Source organism: Mobula birostris, chromosome 30 (assembly GCF_030028105.1).
Source record: "Mobula birostris isolate sMobBir1 chromosome 30, sMobBir1.hap1, whole genome shotgun sequence".
NCBI classification, from domain to species: Eukaryota; Metazoa; Chordata; class Chondrichthyes; order Myliobatiformes; family Myliobatidae; genus Mobula; species Mobula birostris.
The window spans coordinates 11076196-11100316 of NC_092399.1; the positions used below are offsets into that span (position 1 = coordinate 11076196).

The window sequence follows — 24121 nt, forward strand, 5'->3', positions numbered from 1 at the left end:
TATTTATTAGAGTATATTTGTTTAAGTATAAGATAGATAGATACTTTATTGATCCCAAAATTACAGTGTCACAGTAGCATTACAAGTGCACAGATATATAAATATTAGAAAACAAGTAAGAAAGAATAAAAATAAGTCACCTTAAAAATAACATGTACAAGATTTACAAGTCAAAGATTACAAGATCACTTCCCCCAGTTATAGGTTGACTCATTGCAGAGCCTGCTGGCTGGGGGTAAGAATGACCTCATATAACGCTCTTTGGAGCAATGCAGTTGTCTTACTTGTCTTAAATGTGTTGTTATGGCAGATATTGACAGTCCTTCCCTCAGAGCAAAATACTTGAGGGGTTACTGTAGATTTAAGATGAGAAGAATAAGTTTAAAGCTCACAAAATGCTGGAGGAGCTCGGCAGGTCAGGCAGCATCAATAGAAATGAATAACATTCGGCGTTTTGGGCTGAGATCCCTCATCAGGACTTCAATCAGCAAGTTTGAAGAAGACCTACTACAAGTTGAGTACCCCAAATCTGAAAATCTCCAAAATCAAAAGATTTTTGACAACTGGCATTACATGGAAAATGGAGAATTCCACAGGGCTCTGGGAAAGTTCCCAGGCAATGTGCAGATCTCAGCACACCACAGACCATTCTGAGAAGAGCCCTCACACATCAAATGAACAGAAGTTAATGAAAAAGAGAAAAAACACAGTATAAAGCGAAAATGAAGATTTTGATTGTGTATTGGAAGAGTGGATTCCACAGCATCAGAGTGAGCATATGCCGCTTAACAGTATGCTGATCACGTAACAAGCAAAGATCTATCACGATAAATTGAAAATTAAAGGTAATCATGAATATTCAGCAGGGTGGTTGCAGAAATATAAGAAAAGACACTGCAGTAAATTTATAAAGTTTTAAAACTTTTAAAGATAAAGCATCTGCAGATCACGAAGCAGCACAGAAATTCATTGATGTGTTTGCCAAGATCATCACTGATGAAAATCTAACACCAGAAGTCTACGATGTTGGTAGCTTTTATAACTTCTGTAAAACACAAAAAGAGTAAAATACAAACACATTGTACTGTGTAACTTGATCAAAACATGGCATCATGAGTGGAGTGCCATACGGCATTGGTGAGTCCACATCTGGTGTGGCTGCACAGAGAATTTAGCTTGTTATTTAAGATAGGAAGTTAATGGACTGGATTCAACTCCGATAAGGTTTATAAGCCTCAGACTTGGAATGGATGGTTTTTCTAATGAAGGAAGACTGGGATTCCTAGGCTTGTACCCACTGTAGTTTAGAAAAGTGAAGGGAAACCTGATGGAAAGATTTAAAATCCTGAGGGACACTGACAGGATGGAATTAGAGAAGCATTTTCCTCTTAGACAAATAAGTACAAATATGTACAGCAGGGCAATGGTGTATGTGTGTGAGAGGGTGGGAGAGGGAGCATAAATGCGTGAGTCGGGAAGAGATGGTTGCCACTGTTTAAAAATAAAGGAACAACCAATAAGAAAGAAAATGATTTTCTCTCTTGCAGAGACTCATGAGCCTTTGCGACTCTTACCTTCAAATGGTGGTGAAAACAGTCCTTGAATATTTTTAAAGAAGAATTAGATTATTTTTTGATAAGCAAGAGAGGGAATAAGCAAGAATGTCAAGGTGAGGTTAAAGTCAAAGCAAGCAAGCAGCCTACTTTTGCTTCTAATTCATATGTTTCCATGCTTGTACGTTAGTACCCAAGACTTCTTTTGTAGGAAGCTTTACTCTGCTGTTTCCTACAGTAAATGCCTTGGGATTCATCCATGTTGGAACTAGATAACAAAACTAGATAACAAGCAGAAACACTTCCATTCCAGATCAGTAACAACAGGAATTCTGCAGATGCTGGAAATTCAAGCAACACAAATCAAAGTGCCTGGCCTGCTGCGTTTACCATTCCAGATCAGTGATACCTTCATCTCCCTGAATGTCATCAAAACAAAAGAGTTGGCCATTGACTTGAGGAAGGGCTTGGTGTACATCAACAGTGTTGAAGTCAAGAGAGACAAAAGCATCATGAATGGCCTGTCCAACCACATAGATGCCACGGGTAAGAAAGTACACCAGCATTTCTAGTGCCCCTGGAAGCTAAAGCTACTTGGCACGTCCGCTTTGACCTTTACCAACTTTTATCAATGCACATTCTTATCTGCATCATGGCTTGGCATAGCACCTGCTCTTCCCAAGAGACACGCAGCGTGCTGTGGACACAGCTCAGCACATTATGGAAGCCAGCCTCCCCTCCATTAACCCTGCCTACGCATCTTGCAGCCCCAGTAGAGCAGCCAGCATTATCTGCAACCCCACACTCCCTGAACCTTCTCTCTTCTCCCCAATGCCAGCCATTGAGTAGGAGATACAAAAGCCTATAAGCTCATACCACCAGGCTCAAGGACAGCTTTTATCCCACTGCTATAAGACTATTGAACTTTTGCTGGTACAATAAAATGAACTCTTGATTTCACAATCTACCTTGGTATGACCTTGCACCTTATTGTCTGTCTGTACTATACTGCACTACCTCGAAAAATGCAACTTATTATTCTGCCTTCCGTCGTTGCTCTTCCCTTCGTACTACATCGATGAAATGATCTGTATGGGCAGCATGCAAGGCAAAGTTATCCCTCAGCACACTTGACAATAAAAAGCAAGTACCAGCCACCAACCCCTGCCTCACCTCCTGTGGAGAAAAAAAATGTGACTTGGGAGCAGCTGAGGAATAAGAAATGCCAGCGAGTCCACCCCAACATTTGTCAGCACCTTTGACAGGCTGGATTAAAAGAAAAAGATGCCATTCAGCCGACCGGCAGCCCCACTTTTGCTCAGTTCATATATTTTTGTTGCTATATTTTTCCACTTACAATCTGCCCTTTGGATTCACCTTCTTTCACAAGGGGAGAAAGAAGTGTTTGAAGGGGGCACCACAGTAGCGTTGTGGTTAGCACGGCCATGTTATTACAGCTTGGGCATTCCGGAGTTCAGAGTGCAATTCTGGCGCCGTTCTGTAAGGAGTCTTTGTGTGGTCTTCCCATGAAATGTGTGGGCATTCCCTGTGTGGTTTCTTCCTTCAGTCCTAAGACGTAGCCGGTGGGCTAATTGATCATTGTTGATTGTCCCATGGTTAGGTTAGGGTTAATCAGGTTCACTGGGGCGGCAAGGCTCGAAGGGCCAGAAGAACCTGCTCTGCATTGTATTGCTAAAAAAAAATGAAGCAATAAATTGAAAATATCGAAAACCTTAAAAGTACTTTTTTTAAAAAACTGAATTTGACCACCTACATATTCCACATCCTAAAAGAAGATTGCTAGAATAGACCAGAATCAGACTGAAGCAAAGATTTGAAGATATGGTCTGAAATTTACTGCGTCGACCACGGTCACTGAGGAAAATATGCTGTGTTTATTATGTGGAAGCATTTGAGGCAACAGATGCACTCACTGCTCACATAAAACTCTCCACTACTGAGCTGTGAGACTGTAATGAATGAGCTTTCTGTCTTCCCTGTGCAAAGACCAAAAAGGTGGAATGTGTGAGCCAATTCCATGGCTGCGGCATCCCATATGATTTCCACTGCGTATTAACGTGTTCACAGTTCACACAGGGGTGACTTGAAAACCAGGAACGGAATTCCACAATATTGTACCGAAGTTGCATTCAGTCCCTATAGATACAGCAGTGTTGCTGCACTCTTGGTTGTTGTTCTTAAACACCAAATTCAACAGGGTGGCCTGGTGCTGCAGTGGTTAGCGCGAAGCTTTACAGTACCGGTGACCCCAGTTCAATTCCCGCCACTGCCTGTAAGGAGTGAGTATGTTCTCCCCCTGACCGCGTGGGTTTCCTCCGGGTGCTCACAGCCCAAAGACATACCGATTGATAGGTTAATTAGTCATTGTAAATTCTCCCATGATTAGGCTACAGTTAAATCGGGGGTTGCTAGGCAATGCGACACGAAGGGCTGGAAGGGCCTATCAGCACAGTCTGTCTGTCAATAAATAAATGATTCAACTTTTTATACAGTGTCTTCTGCAAATCGCTTCTTTCTTGTCAACTAAATGCATGATTCCTAATATTCCATGTTTAGATTTCCTATGGAAAATGCATATGTAATATTATAAGGGTGGTGGGGTGAAGATACAACTCTACCAGAGGAGGTGTAAGATGCTTCTTCTCTCTGCTAGCCTGCACGCCACCATGCAAGGTGCTGATCAAAGTTCAAAGTTCAAAGTAAAATTTATTATCAGAGTACATACAAGTCACCACATACAACCCTGAGATTCTTTTTCTGAGGGCATACTTAGAAAATCTATAGAGCAATAACTGTAAACAGGATCTGTAAACTGTAAACAAACTGCGAAAATGCAGATAATAAATAAAGAACAATAAACAAAAAGCATGAAATAACAGGATAAAAGACTCCTTAAATGAATGTTGTTTACCCCCTGTTATTCAAGAGTCTGAAGGTTCAGGGTAGTAACTGTTCTTGAACTGGTGGTATAAGTCCTGAAGCTCTTCTACCTTCTGCCTATTGGCAGCAGCGAGAAAACAGCATGGCCTGGGTGGTGGGGATCTCTGATAATGGATGCTGCTTTTCAACGGCAATATTTCATGTAGATGTGCTCAATGATTCCCTCCCCCCCCAATCAGGGTCACATGAAGCCATGGGCGCAGGTGGTGGATGGTCGTATGAGCAGCTGGTGCATATCACAAGTCCTAGTTATGCGACCACTGACGCCAGGCAGACAATCTCTAATGGCTGGGGTCACATGTCTTGTAAAGACACTGCCCAGAAGGAGGCAATGGCAAACTACTTCGATAGAAAAATACACAAGAACAATCCTGGTCACGGGACCATGATTGCCCACATCATACGACATGGCAAATAATGATGATGATGATTATAAGAACACAGGCATTCACTGTAAAGTAATAAAATTCATTTTAAATAAAACTTGAGGAAGGATTAGCTTCATAAATCTGACGTTAGTGATGTACAACTGCTGGGCAGTGTGGGAGCAATGCAGGACCTCATCCTGCAGAACTGTGCAAAAGTCTTAGGCACCCCCGATTTTTCAAATATGGTTTCAGACAGAGCCTTGATTGTCATCAAGGCTGTCTGAGATTATACAGGGAGACAGAAGCAAGCCAAACAGCCAAAGTCTGCAGAAGAACTGTGGCAAGTTCTCAAAGATGCTTGGAACAACCCACCAAACTTATTTTAAAACTGCACAATGGTGTGCCTAAGAGAATTCATACATTTTTAACGATCACCAAATATTCACCTGATTTAGTTTTTTTACCGTTTGCTGGTATTTATAGTCAATTTTTGATATTTAGAAACTTTTCATTTCATTATTTTTGAAAGCATCTTCGCTTTACAGAATTGTTTTTACATGTGCCCATGCACTGCACAGCACTGTTGAGGTGTTGGGTTGGGTGGATAAGAAACATGGAATTGACAGTGGGAGAGGTCCGAATATGAAATTACTCAACCCAGACCTTTCCAGTGATTTGAAATCCCTGCACTTCCAACAGTGAGTTCATAATAATTCTAACCACTGCAACCGAATGCAGCTGCCAGAGAAAACACACCAAATCCTAACTTACATGCTGGGTGACATGACTGTGCAGCTGCTAACTGTTAAACTGTCTGATAAGAATATTAGAGGCATGAGCTTCGCTAAACTGATTGGTCTTTGCTATGCTTCATCTTTTCATCTTGTGTGTCTCTTTATTTGGGTAATCACTGACAGGTTGCATCAAGATCTGAACTGAACTGAATTTAAATCTTACATCCATCCCACAACATAAGGAGTAAAAATCTTTGCGTAATGACTCCCTGACAATGTACAGACATGTGAGTGTATAAGTCCATTGGCTTGTAGAAAGAAGCTGTCCTATAACCTGCTGGTCCTGGCTTTAATACTGCGGCATCATTTGCCAGACGGAAGCAGTTGAAACCGTTTATGGTTGGGGTGACTGGTGTCCCCAATGACCTTCCAGGCCTTCAAGTGCACAGAAACACAAAAAGCTGCAGAGATTAGAGGACTCTGTCTAATACATCTCGGGCACATCCCTCCTCGCCATTGGTCAAACCAACAGGAGGTGCTATATCCGTCAAAGATCTCCGCTATCTGGGCCAACGTCATCTTCGCACGGTTACATTCAGGCAGGAGGTACAGAGTCCGTAAGTCCCACACCACCAGATTCAAGAACAGCTACTTCCCTTCAACCATTCAGTTCTGAACCAAATGGCTTGAGCTCAATCACTACAGTTTAGCAAAACACTGTGACTTTCCACTGAAGTGAACTTTGCTTTACTTTAAGGACAAAAGAGAGTGCAGGCACCAGAAATCTGGAGCAACACTCAAATGAACTGGAGCAGGGGTTCCCCACCTTTTTTATGCCGTGGAGCAGTGCCATTATGCAAGGGGTTCAGGTTAGAAACCCCCGATCTAGAAGAACTCAATGGCTCAGGCGATGTCTATGGAGGGAAGTGGGCACAGCTGGCATTTCAGTTGGGACCCTTCCTCAGCCCTGAGGTGTTCCATAATGTTGAGGTCTGGAGATAAAAATGAGTTGGAGTAGGCAACAGTCTATTGCATGCACTAAAATTGCAGTTAAAGAGGAAAGAAAAAGTAGAGTAGGATCATTATTGAATAGAGTGTCAGCAATAAAATAGAGTGACGTGAGAGAAGGGTTTGACAACATTTCCAATGAGAAATCACTGATTGTAAATACCTCAACTGTTAGGTAAGTGAATGATTCACCATATAAAAAGCTTGCCCTACTTGGAAAAATTGGGGAATTTTGTTTACAATGTGGGTAGGAATCTACTTGACCTAGAGCATTATCATTTAACAACTCCTCCCGAAACTGTAGCGTTTACCACAAAGAGGGACATTAAGTGCATTGGGACCCTCACCACTTGCAGATTTCCCCTTCAATTTCAATATATCAATTCTTTACTCATCACCTCTAGAGCTGAATCCTGGATCTCCCTTGCCAAGAGCAAGATGAGAGAACCTTCACCAATAGAATGGCAGCAGGTCAAGAAGGCTGCCCATCACAACCTCCACCAGGCAACTCGTGTTGCGCAATAGATGCTGGCCTTGCCAGTGTGACGACAAACCAAGTTATCAGAAGATTGATGCTGATAAGAGAGATAAGAGAGACAAAAGGGAGAAGCGTCCAAAATGTTAATGAGAGACGAGAGAGATTAACGAAAAGAGACACAGTTCCGAGTATCGACAGACCGGTTGCCTTGAACCTGAACTGTTTGAAGTTTGATGGACAGGCGATACCCCAGCAGGGGGATAAAAGGAACAGGTTCGCTAAGGCACGACAGACACACCACGAGATCACGAGATAATGAGACCCTGGAAGTGCGGTGTGCCCCCACAAGTTGGTGGGAGTTTAGAAGTCTGGTCGCGGGAAGCGACCATAGACGCACAGGGTGAGAAGGAACGATCGGCGGGAACCTGGTGTGTGTGTCCGCCCTTGCCTGGGTGCCAAGTTCACCACAGAAGAACGATCGTATCCGGAACGGAAGGGTCACAGTCGGTGACCTCAGAAGACATTAAAAGGGCTTGCGCCGAAAGCTAACTGCTAGGAACACCAAAGGTCTGTGAATCGAAATTTGCATTCGCTCTCTCTCTCTCCAACAGCACAACAGCGATTACTGCGAACTGTACTCAGCTGAACTGAACTCTGCGTCACTTGAGACTGATCATTTACCCCTCGGCTGCGATAGAGCTTGATTGATTCCTGTTATCTTAGTTCTGTGTACATGTGTGTTTTATTATTGCTAACCTGTTGCATTCATATCCTTACAAGTAGAGTACTGTGTTACTTGTTTCTTTAATAAAACTTTCTTAGTTCCAGTAATCCAGACTCCAACTAAGCGGTCCATTTCTGCTGGTTTGGCAACCCAGTTACGGGGTACGTAACACCAGCAACACCCAGATAGAGTCACAGAGTCATAGAAAAGTACAGCATGGAAACAGGCCCTTCAGCCCATCTAGTCCATGCTGAACCATTTAAACTGCCTACCCCATCAACCTGCACCTGGACCACAGATGCAAATGAAGAAACAGAAAAAAGTTATTGGTTCATAATGCCACGTTGCATGATACCTCAGTGCCCAGAGGATAAACTCACACATCTACTGAAATACAGGAATAAGGATCTTGGTGGAAGAGGTATTCAGGAAAAAGGATATCCTTTACGAGCAGAAGGGAAAGAGCTCATTTTCATCGCTTTGCTGTCCTCTGTCTTACTGCTGTGACAAGGCTCACATCCTGATCCTCAGCAACCCAGCGTAATAGAAACGTGACTACATTCTCATGGGCTATCAGACTTCCACCTGGTGACCCCTCTTCTGGGCTTGAATGATGCGGAACTTACTCTTCCTGAGAATTCGCAAGGTAAGTGACCGTTTTTGGTGGTGAGGGTCAAAGTTCAAAGTAAATTTATTATCAAATTGCAATTATATCTCCATATACTATGCTGAGATTCATTTTCCATTCACAGCAGAATAAAGAAACACTATGAAAATCTACACGTAAACACTCACAAACAAGTAATGTTCAAAAAAACGACGAACTGTGCAAAACAAAAAAAAAGTTACAGATAGATAGATAGGTCCTCCAAGTTTGAAGGCTTGTGTGTCTCGTTGACCCTTAGAGTTTTGTTGGCTAGAGTCGGCCCTGTTCTTAGCTCTTGGTAGGGTCACTCATGCCAAACAGGTCAAAGGATAGAGGCCAGACTAAGAGTGGTCCTCCAGTCCTCCGGGTTCAGGGGTTTAGCTCAGGGCTAACAACCCTGACTGGTAAAATAAAATTGTCTTGGAAACAACAATGAAGACTCCTTGTAGAGCTGTGAATGACAGAGATGGAAGACCATCATTGCAGCCCTAAATGCTAGCAGTGTAACGGGCAGTAAGTAAGATAGATTGATAGATAACACTGAGAGCATGATTTATAGAGCTCTTGAAAGAGAATCCACAGATCGTGGTATCAGTTCAGAGTTGAGATGATGAGGGCCTCAGCATGGTGTTTGCTTTTAACCCTGTGGGCCTCTGTTAGGACAGGTTACTGCTGTCTGCCATAGGTCCAAGATCCTCTTTAATGAATGTTAGTAAGCACGTTGATTGTCAGTTCAACCCCATGATGAATGTGTGGGAAGATGTTCCTAGTATAATTCCTTTGCCAAGATGCTGTCTTGTAATAAGCATGAGTTAAATTATCCTTTAGGTTAAGGTCCCATCTTGCAACCCTCTTGCCGCCAAGCCCATTTCATCCTCCAGCCACTGTAGCTTTTGATTAATACTTACCACACCTTATTCAGAAATGGCAGAAACATATCAGGGGTGATTAATAAGTCTGTGGCCTCAGGTAGAAGGAGATGAGTTACGCAAACATGAGGAAATCTGCAGATGCTGGAATTTCAAGCAACACACATAAAAGTTGCTGGTGAACGCAGCAGGCCAGGCAGCATCTCTAGGAAGAGGTACAGTCGACGTCGACTGCACCTCTTCCTAGAGATGCTATAAGGAGGTGAGTTATACAGCTCTCTTTACATGCACATGCAGTTTAACTCTTTGAGTGATTATGCAGAAAGTTTGAAGTTAATAACTTGTCTCCTTCTACCTTAGGCCACAATCTTATCAATCACCCCTGATCAGTTATTAACTGATGAGTTATTAACTTCAAGCTTTCTGCATAATCACTCAAAGAGTTGAACTGCACATGCATGTAAAGAGAGCTGTATAACTCATCTCCTTCTACCTCAGGCCACGAACTTATCATTCACCCCTGCTGTGGACCAAGACCCGTATGCTCCACGACCGCCGGACTAAGTGTGTAAATGTAGGAGGGGACTATGTTGAAAAATAAATGAGCTAGGTTTTCTAAAATTGACTCTTTCTACATTAGGCCACAAACTTATCAATCACCCCTCATAACTATATCATGTTGTAGATTGAAGTTAGAGCTCTGTCTTTCCAATACACCCACAAAGCTGTAGGACATTTTTTCTGCCATCAGCAAATTTAAAGCTATACTAATTCTATTAATGCAACATAAACTTAGAACATCAGATGTTGTGCCTCGTTATTCTGGGATAATTTGACAAAATCCCTATGACTTAGTTCTAAAATATGAAAAGATTAAAGAATGAAACAGTTGAAAGGAGATACTTCAATGATTTGATCAGTCTACATTCTAAACTATGTTCGCTACTTTAGGCCCAATTTGTAACCTAAGCTATTAGCTGTACCTCTAATCCATGAACATCCTGTCACCAATCAGATTGTACTAACAAATTAATTATATCTACTAGGCTTTTTTTTGTGTGATTAAGCTTTAATCTGCTGCAAATTTTCTTCAGCACAGTTTGGAGATTCCTCATCTATCTCCAGCCCTGCCAGAGGGTTTTGGCCCAAAACCTCGACCGTACTTTTTTTTCCCCGCAGGTGCTGCCTGGCCTGCTGAGTTCCTCCAGCATTTTGTGTATGCAGCTCAATCAGTAAAATGTAGTGGTGGTGTTGCTGTAAATTTTAAAAAAGTTTAAACTGTTTGATATTGTATCTTGAAGTACTAAACATTGGCCCATAATCCGCTGTGTGCAATTAATGGGCTGCCCTTGGTGTTCACCCAACAAACAGATTCCCAGAACATGTTTGCAGATGTGTTAGTGAAGGCATCCAGTAACTTGCCAAATAAATTGTTCATTGCAATTACACACATGGCCATAAACTCAACTTTGAGCTGCTGGAATCTGAGATCAGGACAGTGAGTACAAAGGCTCTTCAACTAGAATGCAGAATCTTCTCTGATATGTAGTCCATAAGTACAGATAATGCTAAGCAGAATAGCAAAGTACATATAATAAAACTCATGAAATTCTGCTGGAAATCCAGAGCAATGCACACAAAATGCTGGAGGAACTCAGCAGGTCAGGCAGCACCTCGTTTCGGGCTGAGATCCTTTTTCCAGGACTGGAAAGGAAGGGGGAAAGCACTAGAATAAAAAACGAGTTGGGGGTGGGGAGAGGAGGATGGCTTAAAGGTGATAGTTGAAGCCAGGTGGGTAGAAAAGACAAAGGGCTGAACAGGAAGGACTCTGAGTGGACCGCAGAAGAAAGGGAAGGAGGAGGGGCACGGAGGTGACAGCAGTTGAGAAGAGCTAAGAGGCCAGAGTGGGAAATTGAAGGCGGGGGGGGGGGGCGCGGTGGAGGGATTTTCTTCCCAGAAGGGGAAATTAATATTCATACAATCAGCTTAGATGCAACTCAGAGGGAAAATAAAGTGTTGATAAGTACATATAAATCATGGTGAACAAAAATATAAATCATGGTGAACAAAAATAAAGATGGGACAAATAGATAGAATTAAAGGTCCAAAATAGTAAATAGTAAAAGAATAGTTGTTTTTATTTTTAAATACTGTTTATCTGCAATATAATTTACGGAAATGAGTGTCCTCACTTGTAATGAAATGTTCTCAACCCAAAAGATTATTAAGTTGATCAACTGCCCCAGTGTTAAATCTGGTTTTACATGTTCTAATTTTTTCTCCATCTTTATAATGAACAATAAACCCGATTCACACGCGATTTCTGTGACAATTCCACTCATAGCAAATAAAGGAGCAAAATCTACGCACAGCAAATTCCCATTTTCCCTCTTTAACCCTCTTCATATAAACACAGACACTGTAAGAATAAGATTGTAGAAAGAGCGAGTTATCAGCTACCACTAGTGGAACAGCAAAATGTAGGTCACAATGTCTTTTGAAATTGCAGGTTGTATTGAATAAGGGTAGTATTAAGGCCAGTCATGTTCTCACATATTGAATGCACCTGCTTCAATATCCAACAGCAATGCCTACTTGTAAATATACTACAAATCCCTAAATATAGATGCTGCAAAGAATCTGGATATGCCCCACATTCTTACCTCTTAAGATCAACTGTTGTGACATTGAAGACCACGCCTTTCAGCCACAAGATCATGAAGAGTCGTTGAGAGAAGGGGCAGTTCCCAATGCTTTCTCCATCACTCCCAGCCTGAAAAAAATGAAGCACAAGAAATGTTTCATCAGAATGGTCGAACAGCTCATTTTCCTGATGATCTTGTAAACTGCCTGTACAACACGTCATCAGCGAAGACTATTATGTTCTTTACTTACTATGCTTGCTTTGGGTGGTGGGGTGGAGATACGTCTCTCTACCAAAGGAGGTGTAAGGAGCTTCTGCCCTCCGCTAGCCTGCAGGTCACCCTTGGGCAAGGTGTAGCACCTACTTAGGCCCCCACACCTGCTCAGGGTCACGTGAAGCCATGGGAGCAGGTGGTGGATATCACAAGTCCTTATTATGTGACCACCGACACCAAGCGGACAATCTCCGACAGGTATCGATAATGACTGGGGTCACCCGTCTGGTAAAGACACTGCCCAGAAGAAGGCAATGGCAAACCACTTCTGTAGAAAAAAATTGCCAAGAGCAATCATGATCAAGGATAGACCATGATCGCCTATGTCATACGACACAGTACGTACAGATAATGATGACTATGCTTATTATTTCTCTTCTATCAGCATTGTTTTAATTAATTTTTAGGAAGCTGGACTTTGCTGGCAACTCCACCGTTTATCGCAGATCCTTATATACCACTTCAAAAGATGACATGGAGATGTCCTCTTGAACACCTGAAGTCCTTTTGAGGAAGATGCATGCATAGTACAGTTGGGGAGAAGATCTTAAAAGGAGGATCCCCATTGGTGAAAGGCTTATTGACATTTTCCAAGTCAGGTTGGCATGTGCATACAGAGACAAGCCTGCAGTGGTGATATTCCTCAAGCATTTTAGAAACGTACAAGTTGCACTCTAATTCTGACAGCCCCTCCCTGCAGTGGATTTTGCAGCTTAGGGAGGCGCTGTCACAATGACAGTGCAACTTGTAGGTGTCATAGACTGCAGACACCGTGTACAATGGAGTTGTGAATAACTATTGCGGTTGGTGGTTGGGGTATCGGTCAAGCCAGCTGCTTTGTTCTGGATGATGCAGAGTTCCTTGGGAGTTGTCGGAGTCACTCATCCAAACATGTGTAGGATATTCCACCACACTCCGATTTTATCTTTGGGGAATCAGTAAGTTGGCCAGTTGTTGCAGCATAACCAGCTGCTGACCCATTCTTGCAGCTGCAGAATGTACACAACTAGTCCAGCTGAGTTTCTTGCCAACCGTGACCTCAACGACGTTGATGGTCTGGGACTTGGTGATGATAATGCCCTTCAACTTCAGGGATAGTACATTCAACTACCTCTTGTTGAAATGCTATTACCAGTGCTTTGGTGACATAAATGTTGTTTTTGCCACTTACCAGCTGATGTCATAAATACATCCATCACTATTCATTGGAGCAGAGGAAATTGAGAGGAGATTGTAAAACACTCTATAAAATCAGGTGGGGCATAGATAGGGTGAGAGTACACAGTATCACATTGCTGTGTTGTGTGACATGGGCAATCATGGTCCCATGACTATGATTGTTCTTGGCAAGTTTTTCTACAAAAGTGGTTTTCTATTGTCTTTTTCTAGGTGTGTCTTTAAAAGATGTATTGTGCTGTATGTTTTCTATATTTCTATGTTTCTAAGATGGGTGACCCCAGCCATTGTCAATACACTTCAGATACTGTCTACCTGGCGTCAGTGGTCGCATAACCAGGACTTGTGATATCTACCACCTGCTCCCATGGCTTCATGTGACCCTGATCAGGGGGCTAAACAGGTTCTACACCTTGCCCAATTGTGACCTGCAGGCAAGCAGAGGAAAGGAGCGCCTTGCACCTCCTTTGGGAGAGACACATCTCCATCCCATCACCCATTTTTTACACAGAGTATGGCATATGTGGGGAATGAGCTGCCAGAGGAAGTGATTGCGTCAGGTACATTAACAACTTTTAAAAGGCAATGTGACCGAAACATGGATAGGAAACCATTACAAGAATACAAGTAAAATACTGGCAAATGACCTGTTTCGACAGGCATCTTAGTATGGACCACTTGGCTGAAGTCTCAATGACTCAATAACAGTGTACTCTTAGATTTAAAGTTATCATGTTAAAGTACTCTGCTATAGTTATAGGCGTGTATATATAAATGTACGTTTATATATGAGGAGAAAAATCTTTACATTATGTCTCCGTCTAAATGTGCAATGTGCTTATGTGAGTAATGATAAACCGGATTACTGAGAGTGGGAAGGGAACGGGGAGAGGGGAATCATGGTTGGGAAAAGGGGAAGGGAGAGGGGAGGGAGTGGGAAGCACCAGAGAGACGTTCTGTCTTGATCAATAAGCCAATTGCTTGGAATCATATGACCTTGCCTCATATCTCAGGGCCGGGTGTGTCTGCACCCCAATGCCTTCCCACACCCTTGGCACTCCTTCTCTGCCACCTGTCCCACACCCTTCCCGTGGGGCACTCCAACCTCGGCATTCCCAGCAACCTTTGCTCCCGCCAGAGTTTCAAACTCACTCTGCTTCACGTTGATAAATACAGTACTGTGCAAATGCCTAAGGCTTTCTCACAGTACAGTACTGCACGTGAACAGTGATACTGCGGCCTCTCCTTCATGAAGGAGCAGCACAATAGCGTGGTGGGGCGGCACGGTAATGTAGAGGTCAGGACAACACCATCACGGCACCAGCGACCGGGGTTCAATTCCCACTGGTGTTTGTCAGGAGTTTGTCTGTACTTCCCATGACTGTACGGGTTTCCTTTCACACTCGAGACGTACTGGTTAGTACGTTAATTGGCCACGAGTGTAATTGGCATGAGCTCGTTAGGTGGCAGTGCCTGTTACTGTGCCATATCTCTAAATAAATAAATAATTTCCCAGGCATTAAAGGCACATATAACATTATAGCCATAAAAAGGATAAAGAGTGGGGACATAGGAAAGCAGCATCCATTATCAGGAGATCCTCACCTCCCAGGTCATGCTCTTTTCTCAATGATGCCATCAGGTAGAAGGTACAAGAGCCTCAGGACTCGCACCACCAGCTTCAAGGACAATTACACCGCACAACCATCAGGCTCTTGAACAAAAGGGGTTAACTACACTCACTTGCCCATCCATTGAGATGCTGCCACAATCAATGATCTCTCCTTAAGGACTCTTTATCTTGATATTTCATGTTCTCATTATTTATTGTTTTTTATTTACATTTGCCCAGTTTGTTGTCTTCTATGCTTCACTTGATCTTTCATTGATCCTGTTACTGGTCTATAGATATGCTGAGTATGCCTGCAAGAAAACGAATCTCAGGGATGTACGTGGTTGCAAACTCCGATAATAAAATTTACTTTGGACTTTGATCAAACAATGAGTAGCTGGCTACGCTGATCAACCTTGCCCCCAGTTTGATCTGAGCCCAGACGGGGAATGATCTGGCCTCAAGCAAGCAAGGAAAAGGGAGGAGTGAGTAACGGACTCCTATGTGCCCAAGGTAATAAGGGAAAAAGCAGTCAGAATCGTTCATCTTGATCACATCCCAAAGGACAGGGGAAAAGACAAGTGTCGGGATGTGAGGGAAGAAGGCCGACCTTCTACCAAGCAGCTTTTCCCGTCTTTATCATTTGACTGAGATATTAAATTGAGTACCATCAGCTGTTTTTTGGGATCTCACGAGACTAATCAGCTGAGATCAGTCTTGAGCAAAATAACTTTCAGTAGGAATAACAAAATCAGATTATTTGGTAATCACTGTGCTGTCGTTTGCAAGACCTGGTTATGAACATTCCAGCCGATGCACATCCTTCATTATAGGACTGGCAACACTTCCAAGGTAATTCACTGACTGGGACATTGCTTGAGATGTTGATAGGGAAGTGAACGGTACTCTTCTGAATGCAAATCCTATTTTTCTAGTCAGCAATGACTAGTATTAACATGCCAGCTTTAACAGATTAAAACATCCATAGTGCTTCATAGAATAGTTTTCAATTTTTATTTGATACTGAGGCATAATGAAATAAAACACTCTCTTGGCCAAAATGCTATTAAAGCCTATCACACAAAAAAAAGAGAATTCAAGCAGGGAATAGCTGCTTAGCACCATCCCCTCAGGCACCCGAAAGCATAGGTGCAGGTTAAAATTATTTTACTTTCATTTGAGAAAAGAAACATTAGAATACCCATTTCCAGATATACTCTAATAGATTACTGATGAAATTCTTGCTCCTTGAAATGTGGTGGTTATCCTTCATGTCCGACAATGACAGTGAAACCCGTGCGGGAGAGTTTTTAAAGTGGAAAAGCCACTGGGGCAGTTCCACTCTGAAATCCGCCTTCCTTGGTGGCAGCAGATGACCATGACGTCCTCTGAGCCTTGTCATGCCCTTCGCTCTCCACTGAAAATCAAGTACCACTTTCCTAGCTGCTGGATCTCACTGTAGATCTCAGGCACCCAGTCCTCACTTCACATGCTAGGACAAAGATGTTTCTACCTCACCGGGGTGTGAGGCCACCGGCTGCCCTCATTAGGTTCAGCCCACCTATCGGAGTGGTGTATTGAGGTGTGGCCACTGTTGCATGCAGGCTGCGACTTGTAGGTGTCAGCTGAGCATCTGGTGGAGGCTGCCCCGAAAACCCCTACACTAGAGGTGCTACCCCTCCCTGGACACCCCACACGACTTCAAATGCACTGTGAGAAACATCGGGCGCTTGAAGACTCTACTTAAGTCATTTTTATGCAGTTCACTTCCTAACTTGACCATCTGATCAAGCAACCTTGTTGGAAAGACCCCTTTAAGACATGTTGTGATGCTACTGTTACCTGCTTTTTCCGCATGGTTTTCCACACGGAGAAGCAGATGGTGAAAACTGCCGATCGATGAGAGATCCTCTTACTGAATCTTTGCTTACATTTTACAGTGCTGCCGCAGGACTCTACTGCTGAGAACTGGCTCTAACTGCAGGCATTAACAGGCTCGGATGCAATAAAATGCACAACATTGAGAGACGGCAAAGGGACAAAAAACACAATTGGAAGGCAAGCTCTTCCTTTTTTTAAACTTAGTGCTTTGAGATGCTGAAGTCAATTGAAACTTCAAATTGATTAAGGCAGAACGCAACTTGTTTTAAAATGTTCACAGTAACGGATCCCGCAACCCGCCTGGATCGTAGGGGCGCTGTTCAGATAAGTGCTACACCAGTTGCCTTCATCTCTCACGGCCTGGGTTGTGGCAAAGCTCTCTCCGGTCCACACTGCAATGCCGTCTGTCCATTTCTTCCTCTGTGTGCCCCTTTTTCTCTTCCCCTGCACAGTCCCCTAAAGAATGGTCTTTGAGATTCCACTTGATCTTGTTATGAGGCCATACCCTCTCAATTTTCTCTTCTTTACTGTGGACATTAGATCTTCACAGTGTCTCATCTGCTAGGTGATGGTTCTTTGTGCTTCGCCATTTGAGACATGGTCTGTATAGGAGATGCCAAGGAGCCTTCTGAAGCATCTCATTTCTACTGCCTGCATCTTCTTTTGTAGTTCTGCTCTTAAAGCCCATGATTTGAATGCATACAAGAAGATGGAGAGCTCAAGTGCATGCAGGAGTTTCAACTCGGATCCCAGAGCGATATTATTGTCTCTCCAGACTGGTTTTAGTTTAGCCATGTTGCTGGTGTTTGGCCTGTTCTTGCAAGGACTTCAGGCTTTGGTCTGTCTTGGCTGATGATGCTGCCGAGATACTTGAACCATTTGATAGCCTTCAGTTCTTGTTCGCTGACTGTGATTTTTGTCACGATTGGCTCTTCACTGTTTCTCGTCAGCTTGATTTTCTCTGGGCTGATCTCCATGCCTGGTAGATGTATCACCCTCACTTCCTTCCAGTCCATCAATGTGATCGAAGAACCTGAGCTTGGTTATGATTTATCCTCCAATACTGACTGTGCCAATATAGTCTTCCAGGGCATCTGTCATTATTTGCCTGAGGAAATCCTGAACTGTGTGGGTGAAAGGAGGCAGCTTTGTTGGACTCCAACTGTTATGTGGAACCCCTCTGCAACTGTTTCTTATACAAGTACTGCACTGCTAGCTTTGGTGTACAGCTGCTTGATAGGTGAATCAACTTCTGCCCATGTTGTATCTCTTCATTGTGGCCCAGAGTGCATCATGCCACACCCAATCGAAGGCAATTTAAAATGTAAGGAAGCAGAAAAAGAGATGTTCAAATTATTAATAAATACAGTTAGTAGGAAAACATGACTCATTAATATTGCTGCTCTGGAATGCACTGTGTTGCATCTTTTTAAGGTTAACCGAACATGACTCACCTCTGACGCAGTTTGTCCCCAGAATCTTTCTCTGTCGTTACAATTCATTTAGTAAACAAAATAATCGAATTCTGAACTATATTGTTACCATGGCAGCTGAGCAAAAATCTAAAATTTTACAACTTCCAATGAAAGGCCTTGGCCTCATAATTATTCTAAGTTCAAGAAGTTCAAAGTAAAATTTATTATCAGAGTCTGGGTAGCCTCCAACCTGATGGCATGAATATTGATTCCTCGAACTTCCGGTAATGCCCTCCTCCCCTCTCCTTCATCATCCCCCATTCCCTTATCCCTCTCTCACTTTATCTCCTTGCCTGCCCTATCGCCTCCCTCTGGTGCTCCTCCCCCCTTTTCTTTCTTCCATGGCCTTCTGTCCTCTCCTACCAGACACCCCCTTCTCCAGCCATGTATCCCTTTCACCAATCAACTTCCCATCTCTTTACTTCATCCCTCCCCCTTCAGGTTTCATCTATCACCCCTCTCCCTATCTTTTTAATCTACTCCTCAGATTTTTTTTCCAGTCCTACTGAAGGCTCTCAGCCCGAAACGTCAACTGCACTCTTTTGCATAGATGGTGCCTGGCCTGCTGAGTTCCTCCAGCATAATTTGTGTGTGTTGTTTGGATTTCCAGCACCTGCAGATTTTCTCTTGTTTGTTATCAGAATACATGCATGTCACCACATAGGACCCTGAGATTCTTTTTCTGCATGTATACTCAATACTGTTCTGAATTGAAGCTGTTTTTAACACTGAGACTTTTTATTTTTGCACTTGAACTTACATGCCTTATATTCACTAATGTCACAAACAATCAGCCAGTGGTACAGTGTCAAACCCACTAGTGCCAGTTCACCAATATATTCTCAGTCTGTCTCACTATTGAATTAAAGTTATAATTCACAAGTACTTTTATTTATTGTACTGAAATATTCTACTGTGTAGAATGAAATATTTTATTCTAGATACCAGTCTGGAATATGGCAAAGATCTATAACTGAACAGAATCTGAACTGCTATAAAATCACTTTGTAAAAAGTAATAGCACTGCTATTTTGTGTGCAAATTGTTGCTTGGTTTGTATAACTAGTGGAACAACTGATACTAAGCACAAATGCAAAACTCCATGGATTACAGCAATCTAAAATAAATCCAGAAAATGCTGTTGATATTCAGCAAATCAGGCAACATCCGTGGAGAGACAACGATAATGGCTTTCATCAGTAGTCTTGAAAGCAAAAACTCCTGATGAAAGATTCATAAGCACAATGTTCCCTGATCTTGTACATTTAATATTTCAGTAATATTTGAGAAATATTGTAAATATGTTCTTTGATTAAGCATTCTTTTGTTGCTTACACAATGCATTGCAGGTTATATGTAAAAGTACGTAAATGAAATACGTTATTACACCACCACATCATACGTATGTGCCTCACTTAAAATAAGCATGAAGTTAAACTCACATTTCGGATGTTGGATCTGTACAATTACGTACCAAATCAATAAAGGCACACAATCAGAGAAGAAGTTAACATGTGTATTCACTTTGCAGAGACAGCAATAAATCAATGCGCATACATAAGTTATCAGTCAATAGTTAGTGCTAAGTTGAGTTACTGCGTGAAAAGAAATAGATCCATACATTACACGGGACTTGCTTGCTTTTCTTCCAATTAGTTTTATGTTTTGGAGTTACAAAACGTAGCACCTGCCATCAAGAACACTATCAGGTGGCAGTCCCTCACCATCCAAGCGATTCCCTGTTCACTTCACTTACCACCAGTGAGCAGGTACAGCAGTCTGAAGACTCGCACTCACAATTTTAAGAATAGCTTCTTCCCCTCCATCTGCCACCAGATTTCTGAAAGGTCTATGAGCCCCTGAACACCATGTCATGAGTCATCTTTTGCACTATTTCTATATTTTTGTAACTTATAGTAACATCTTCCACTGTCTTGCTGGGCAAAATCACGTTTCACTACATATGTTAGCAATAATACACATAATCCTAATTCTGATTCACAATGTTCACGCATTGATTTCTGGCCAGGTATGAATCAATAGTTTTCAATAGGTGCATTTAATGTCACATTTGCACATTTAATGTGCATTTATTGTATTAAATTAATACAATATACATCCTGAAAATCTTTTTTCTTCGCGGACATCCACGACAAGAGGAGTGCCCCAAATAATGAATGACAGTTAAAACATTAGAACCCCAAAGCCCCCCCCAACTCCCCCTCCCACCCACAAGAAGCACCAAGGCTACGAACCCCCCTACCCCTTCACAACCCCACCAGCAAAGAATATTATTACTTGGTGACAGACTCTGAGGTACAAGACAGAAAGAAAAGAAATTATGAACATGCACCAGACATAAAAATGACTGGAGTTGTCCTTTTGTAAAATGCATGGTGGCATTTCTCTGGGTTTCCATCAGAATGCACTATAACGACTGTTAAAAACACCTTGGAGCATGGCGCCAATACTCTCCTCCTTAAAAGAGATTGGTCGATCCCTGCTGCTAGCGCTTGAAAGGAGAGTGTGACTTTGGTGCACAATTGGAACCACTCTGCTATAAATTGCATGGAACAATGCACAAAGAAGCGTCAAATGAAACTGTGAACTTAACCCTTAGAAGGCTGATTCATTCTTAATCTTCCACCAACTGCAGGCAGCTGTAAACAGCTGTGCATGAGCCCATTCCATTGAAAGTCTGTCTCAGGCAAAGAGAACGGCAAAGAACTTTAGGGTATCCCCTTTTAGATTATACTTCTTGTTTGCTGCTCTTTTGCAGTGAACTTTAATGTCAAACTATGATTGCTGTTGCTAGAAGACTCACAATTAGTTCTTTTTAGGGAACACACTCACAGATGGTAGGTACGTTGTTTGCTTTGTACCGTAAAAAAATCTGAAATTAGACAACTTGAAATTACAAGCCCATTTGTCATTTTTTGTCAGGACTTCTGGTTTCGGAGCGGGGGTCGGGTGAGCGGGGTTGGGGGTGGTTCCAGTAGCTCCCAGCCCCCACCCGAGCATGCCGCCCCTCGGCTAGCACAGCTCTCTTAATGTCACCCATAGGGACTTTGTCATGCTTCTCAGACTTCATATAATGACAAAATATTGCACAACATTCCCTTATTGTGAACAATAGATATGAGATTTTTTATTCTCTAACTAGCTTGAAAAACATTCAGAATAGTGTCACAACAGTGCAGGTGCTGAGCTAACACATCTTGGAAGACGTTAAGACACTTGGTGTATCCACTTTTCAGTCCATTCTATTAACTTGCCCTTTGACCCACACACTACGGCCTTTGCCAGGGCTTTTCATTAAATCCTTTTGAAAGTCCGTGAGAAGCACATCCATCACTTTGTTCCTGTTGTCTCTTCTTGTGAATTAAATGATGGTGTCAGCAGAATGCCTGTGGCCAGATCTTAGGGACGGGAAGTGCTGGGATTTGTACGGCAAACATAAGGGAGAAGACTGCAGGCCAGAATTCTCAAAGGCAGCCAAACTGTGGGATAATATCCATCATTATCAAAGAGTTAGACGTGATGTCAAGCAGCAAATAAGGACATTGAAGGGCTTCATCATAGCACCAATATTTTCCCTAGGTTAAGATTAGGGTTGCCAACTTTCTCACTCCCAAATAAGGGACAAAAGTAGCAGTCAAATACAGGACACTTGTGTTTACTCTGAGAAAGACTACCATGACCATGAAGCCTTGCGCGGGCACCTGTGTGCGCATGCGTGATGTACCGATTTTTTTCTACAAATCGGTTTTGGCTTAATCTTCCCAATTGTACATATATTATTTCTACTTTATATAGGCTGTGTATTTATCATATCATTCCTGCTTTTACTATATGTTAGTGTTATTTTAGGTTTTATGTGTTATTTGGTATGATTTGGTAGGTTTTTTTTGGTCTGGGAATGCTCAAAACTTTTTCCCATATAAATTAATGGTAATTGCTTCTCCACTTTATGCAATTTCGGCACAAAAGGTTTCATAGGAATGCTCTACCTTAGCGGGGGAAATACGGGACAGGGGCGGTCCCATATGGGACAAACCAATTTAGCCTAATATACGGGATGTCCTGGCTAATACAGGACAGTTGGCAACCCTAGTTAAAATTCAGTGAGAGCTAACGTAAAACTTGTCTCTTTTTCCTGTTCCCCTACCAATTCCTGGGCCAAACCTATCAATACTGCTGGAAAGAAGGCACAACAGTGGCAATATTTCATTAAGAATTTGAGGAGGTTTGGTAGGTCACCAAAGACGATCACGAATTTCTACATCTCTGCCATGGAGAGCATTCTAACTGGCTCCAACACTGTATGGTTATTGAGGGAGAGGGAGTCTACTGGTCTACTGCACATGATTGAGATAAGCTGCAGAGAGCTGTAAAGTTAATCAGCTCCATCATGGGCACCAGCCTCCCCAGCATCCAGGACATCTTCAAGCAGCGATACCTCAAAAAGGCGGCATCCATCGTTAAGGACCCCCATCACCCAGGACATGCTCTCTTCTCATCAGGGAGGAGGTCTGAAGGCACACATTTCGGGAACAGCCTCTTCCCCTCTGCCATCCGATTTCTGAATAGACATTGAACCCATGAGCACTACCTCACTACTTTTTGGCACTACTTATTTAATTTAACTATTTAACTTACTGTAATACTCAGTTTCTATTATGTATTTCATTGTACTGCTGCTGGTGATATTAAATTTGATTCTAAATTCTCCTCACACTCACCGACATCTTCAAAAACTAATGCACCATTTGAGTACATGTATTTTTCCATGAAGCGAGTAGGAAGCCGAATATTTAGCCTCTCTCTTGAACTTATTTTGGACCCAAGATAACATTATACTGGGGGAGGGGAGAGAATTGTCTCTTACTGTGTATAAATGTAATTATCTGAGATGGGTATGAGTGGGGCAGAGATGGCGAGAGATTCAGAGATAAGCAAGTCTTGTATCAGCACTGCTTGACAGTTAATACAAGGACATTATTCGATGCCCTTGAATGTCCCCATTTACTTTCCTGATATCTCTACTCTGTTAAGGGGCTAATATAAATTCACTGACTGATGTTAGCAGCAGATGCATCCTGTTCTTTAAAAATCTAGGGTCAAACAACATCTTGCAAGACACTTGTGTAAACAGACTGTATCGTAATCTCACCAAGAAATGCATCTGTCAATCACATCTTTATTGGCTCAGTAGAGCCATTACACTTAAAATAAAATTATGTCCTTTTAATATAGATGATCTACTTCAGTGCAGTGTGAGAGGTCATGGGAGCAGTCAATGTGAGCAGGCAATTTGAACGACTCATTTGGTCTGAAAATCCCCGAAGGAAGTGTTTTTAAAATGACTTCTTCACGTCTTGCACAGGACGCAAGAAGGCTGAAAGTCATATTCATGAGAAACTTTAATGGCAGTTCTGAAAACAGCTCCAACTACTAACTCAGGAGTTCCCACCCTGGGGTCCACTGTCCCCTCAGTGAATGGTAGGGGGCCCATGGCATAAAAAAAGGCTGGGAACCTCTACACTACCTCTACCATTATTTTATTATTTCCTGTATATCACTTCAGAATCAGAATCAGAATCAGGTTTACTATCACTAGCATGTGTTGTGAAATTTGTTAAATTAGTGGCAGAGGTACTGTAGAATGTAGTAATATATAGAAAAAAATAAGTCAGCAATTACAGTAATCTGTATGTA

The 24121-nt window shown here is 42.4% G+C and overlaps 1 protein-coding gene across 1 annotated transcript in view; it reads right to left on the minus strand.

Annotated features, from left to right (window-relative positions):
* The window catches only part of LOC140190409 (chloride intracellular channel protein 4), a 145506-nt gene that overhangs the window by 66838 nt on the left and 54547 nt on the right, over nt 1–24121 (minus strand). Inside the window, exon 2 of the mRNA XM_072246966.1 lies at nt 12005–12114. Within this exon, the coding sequence (XP_072103067.1) occupies nt 12005–12114 (110 nt within the window). The remainder of the gene's footprint in view (nt 1–12004; nt 12115–24121) is intronic.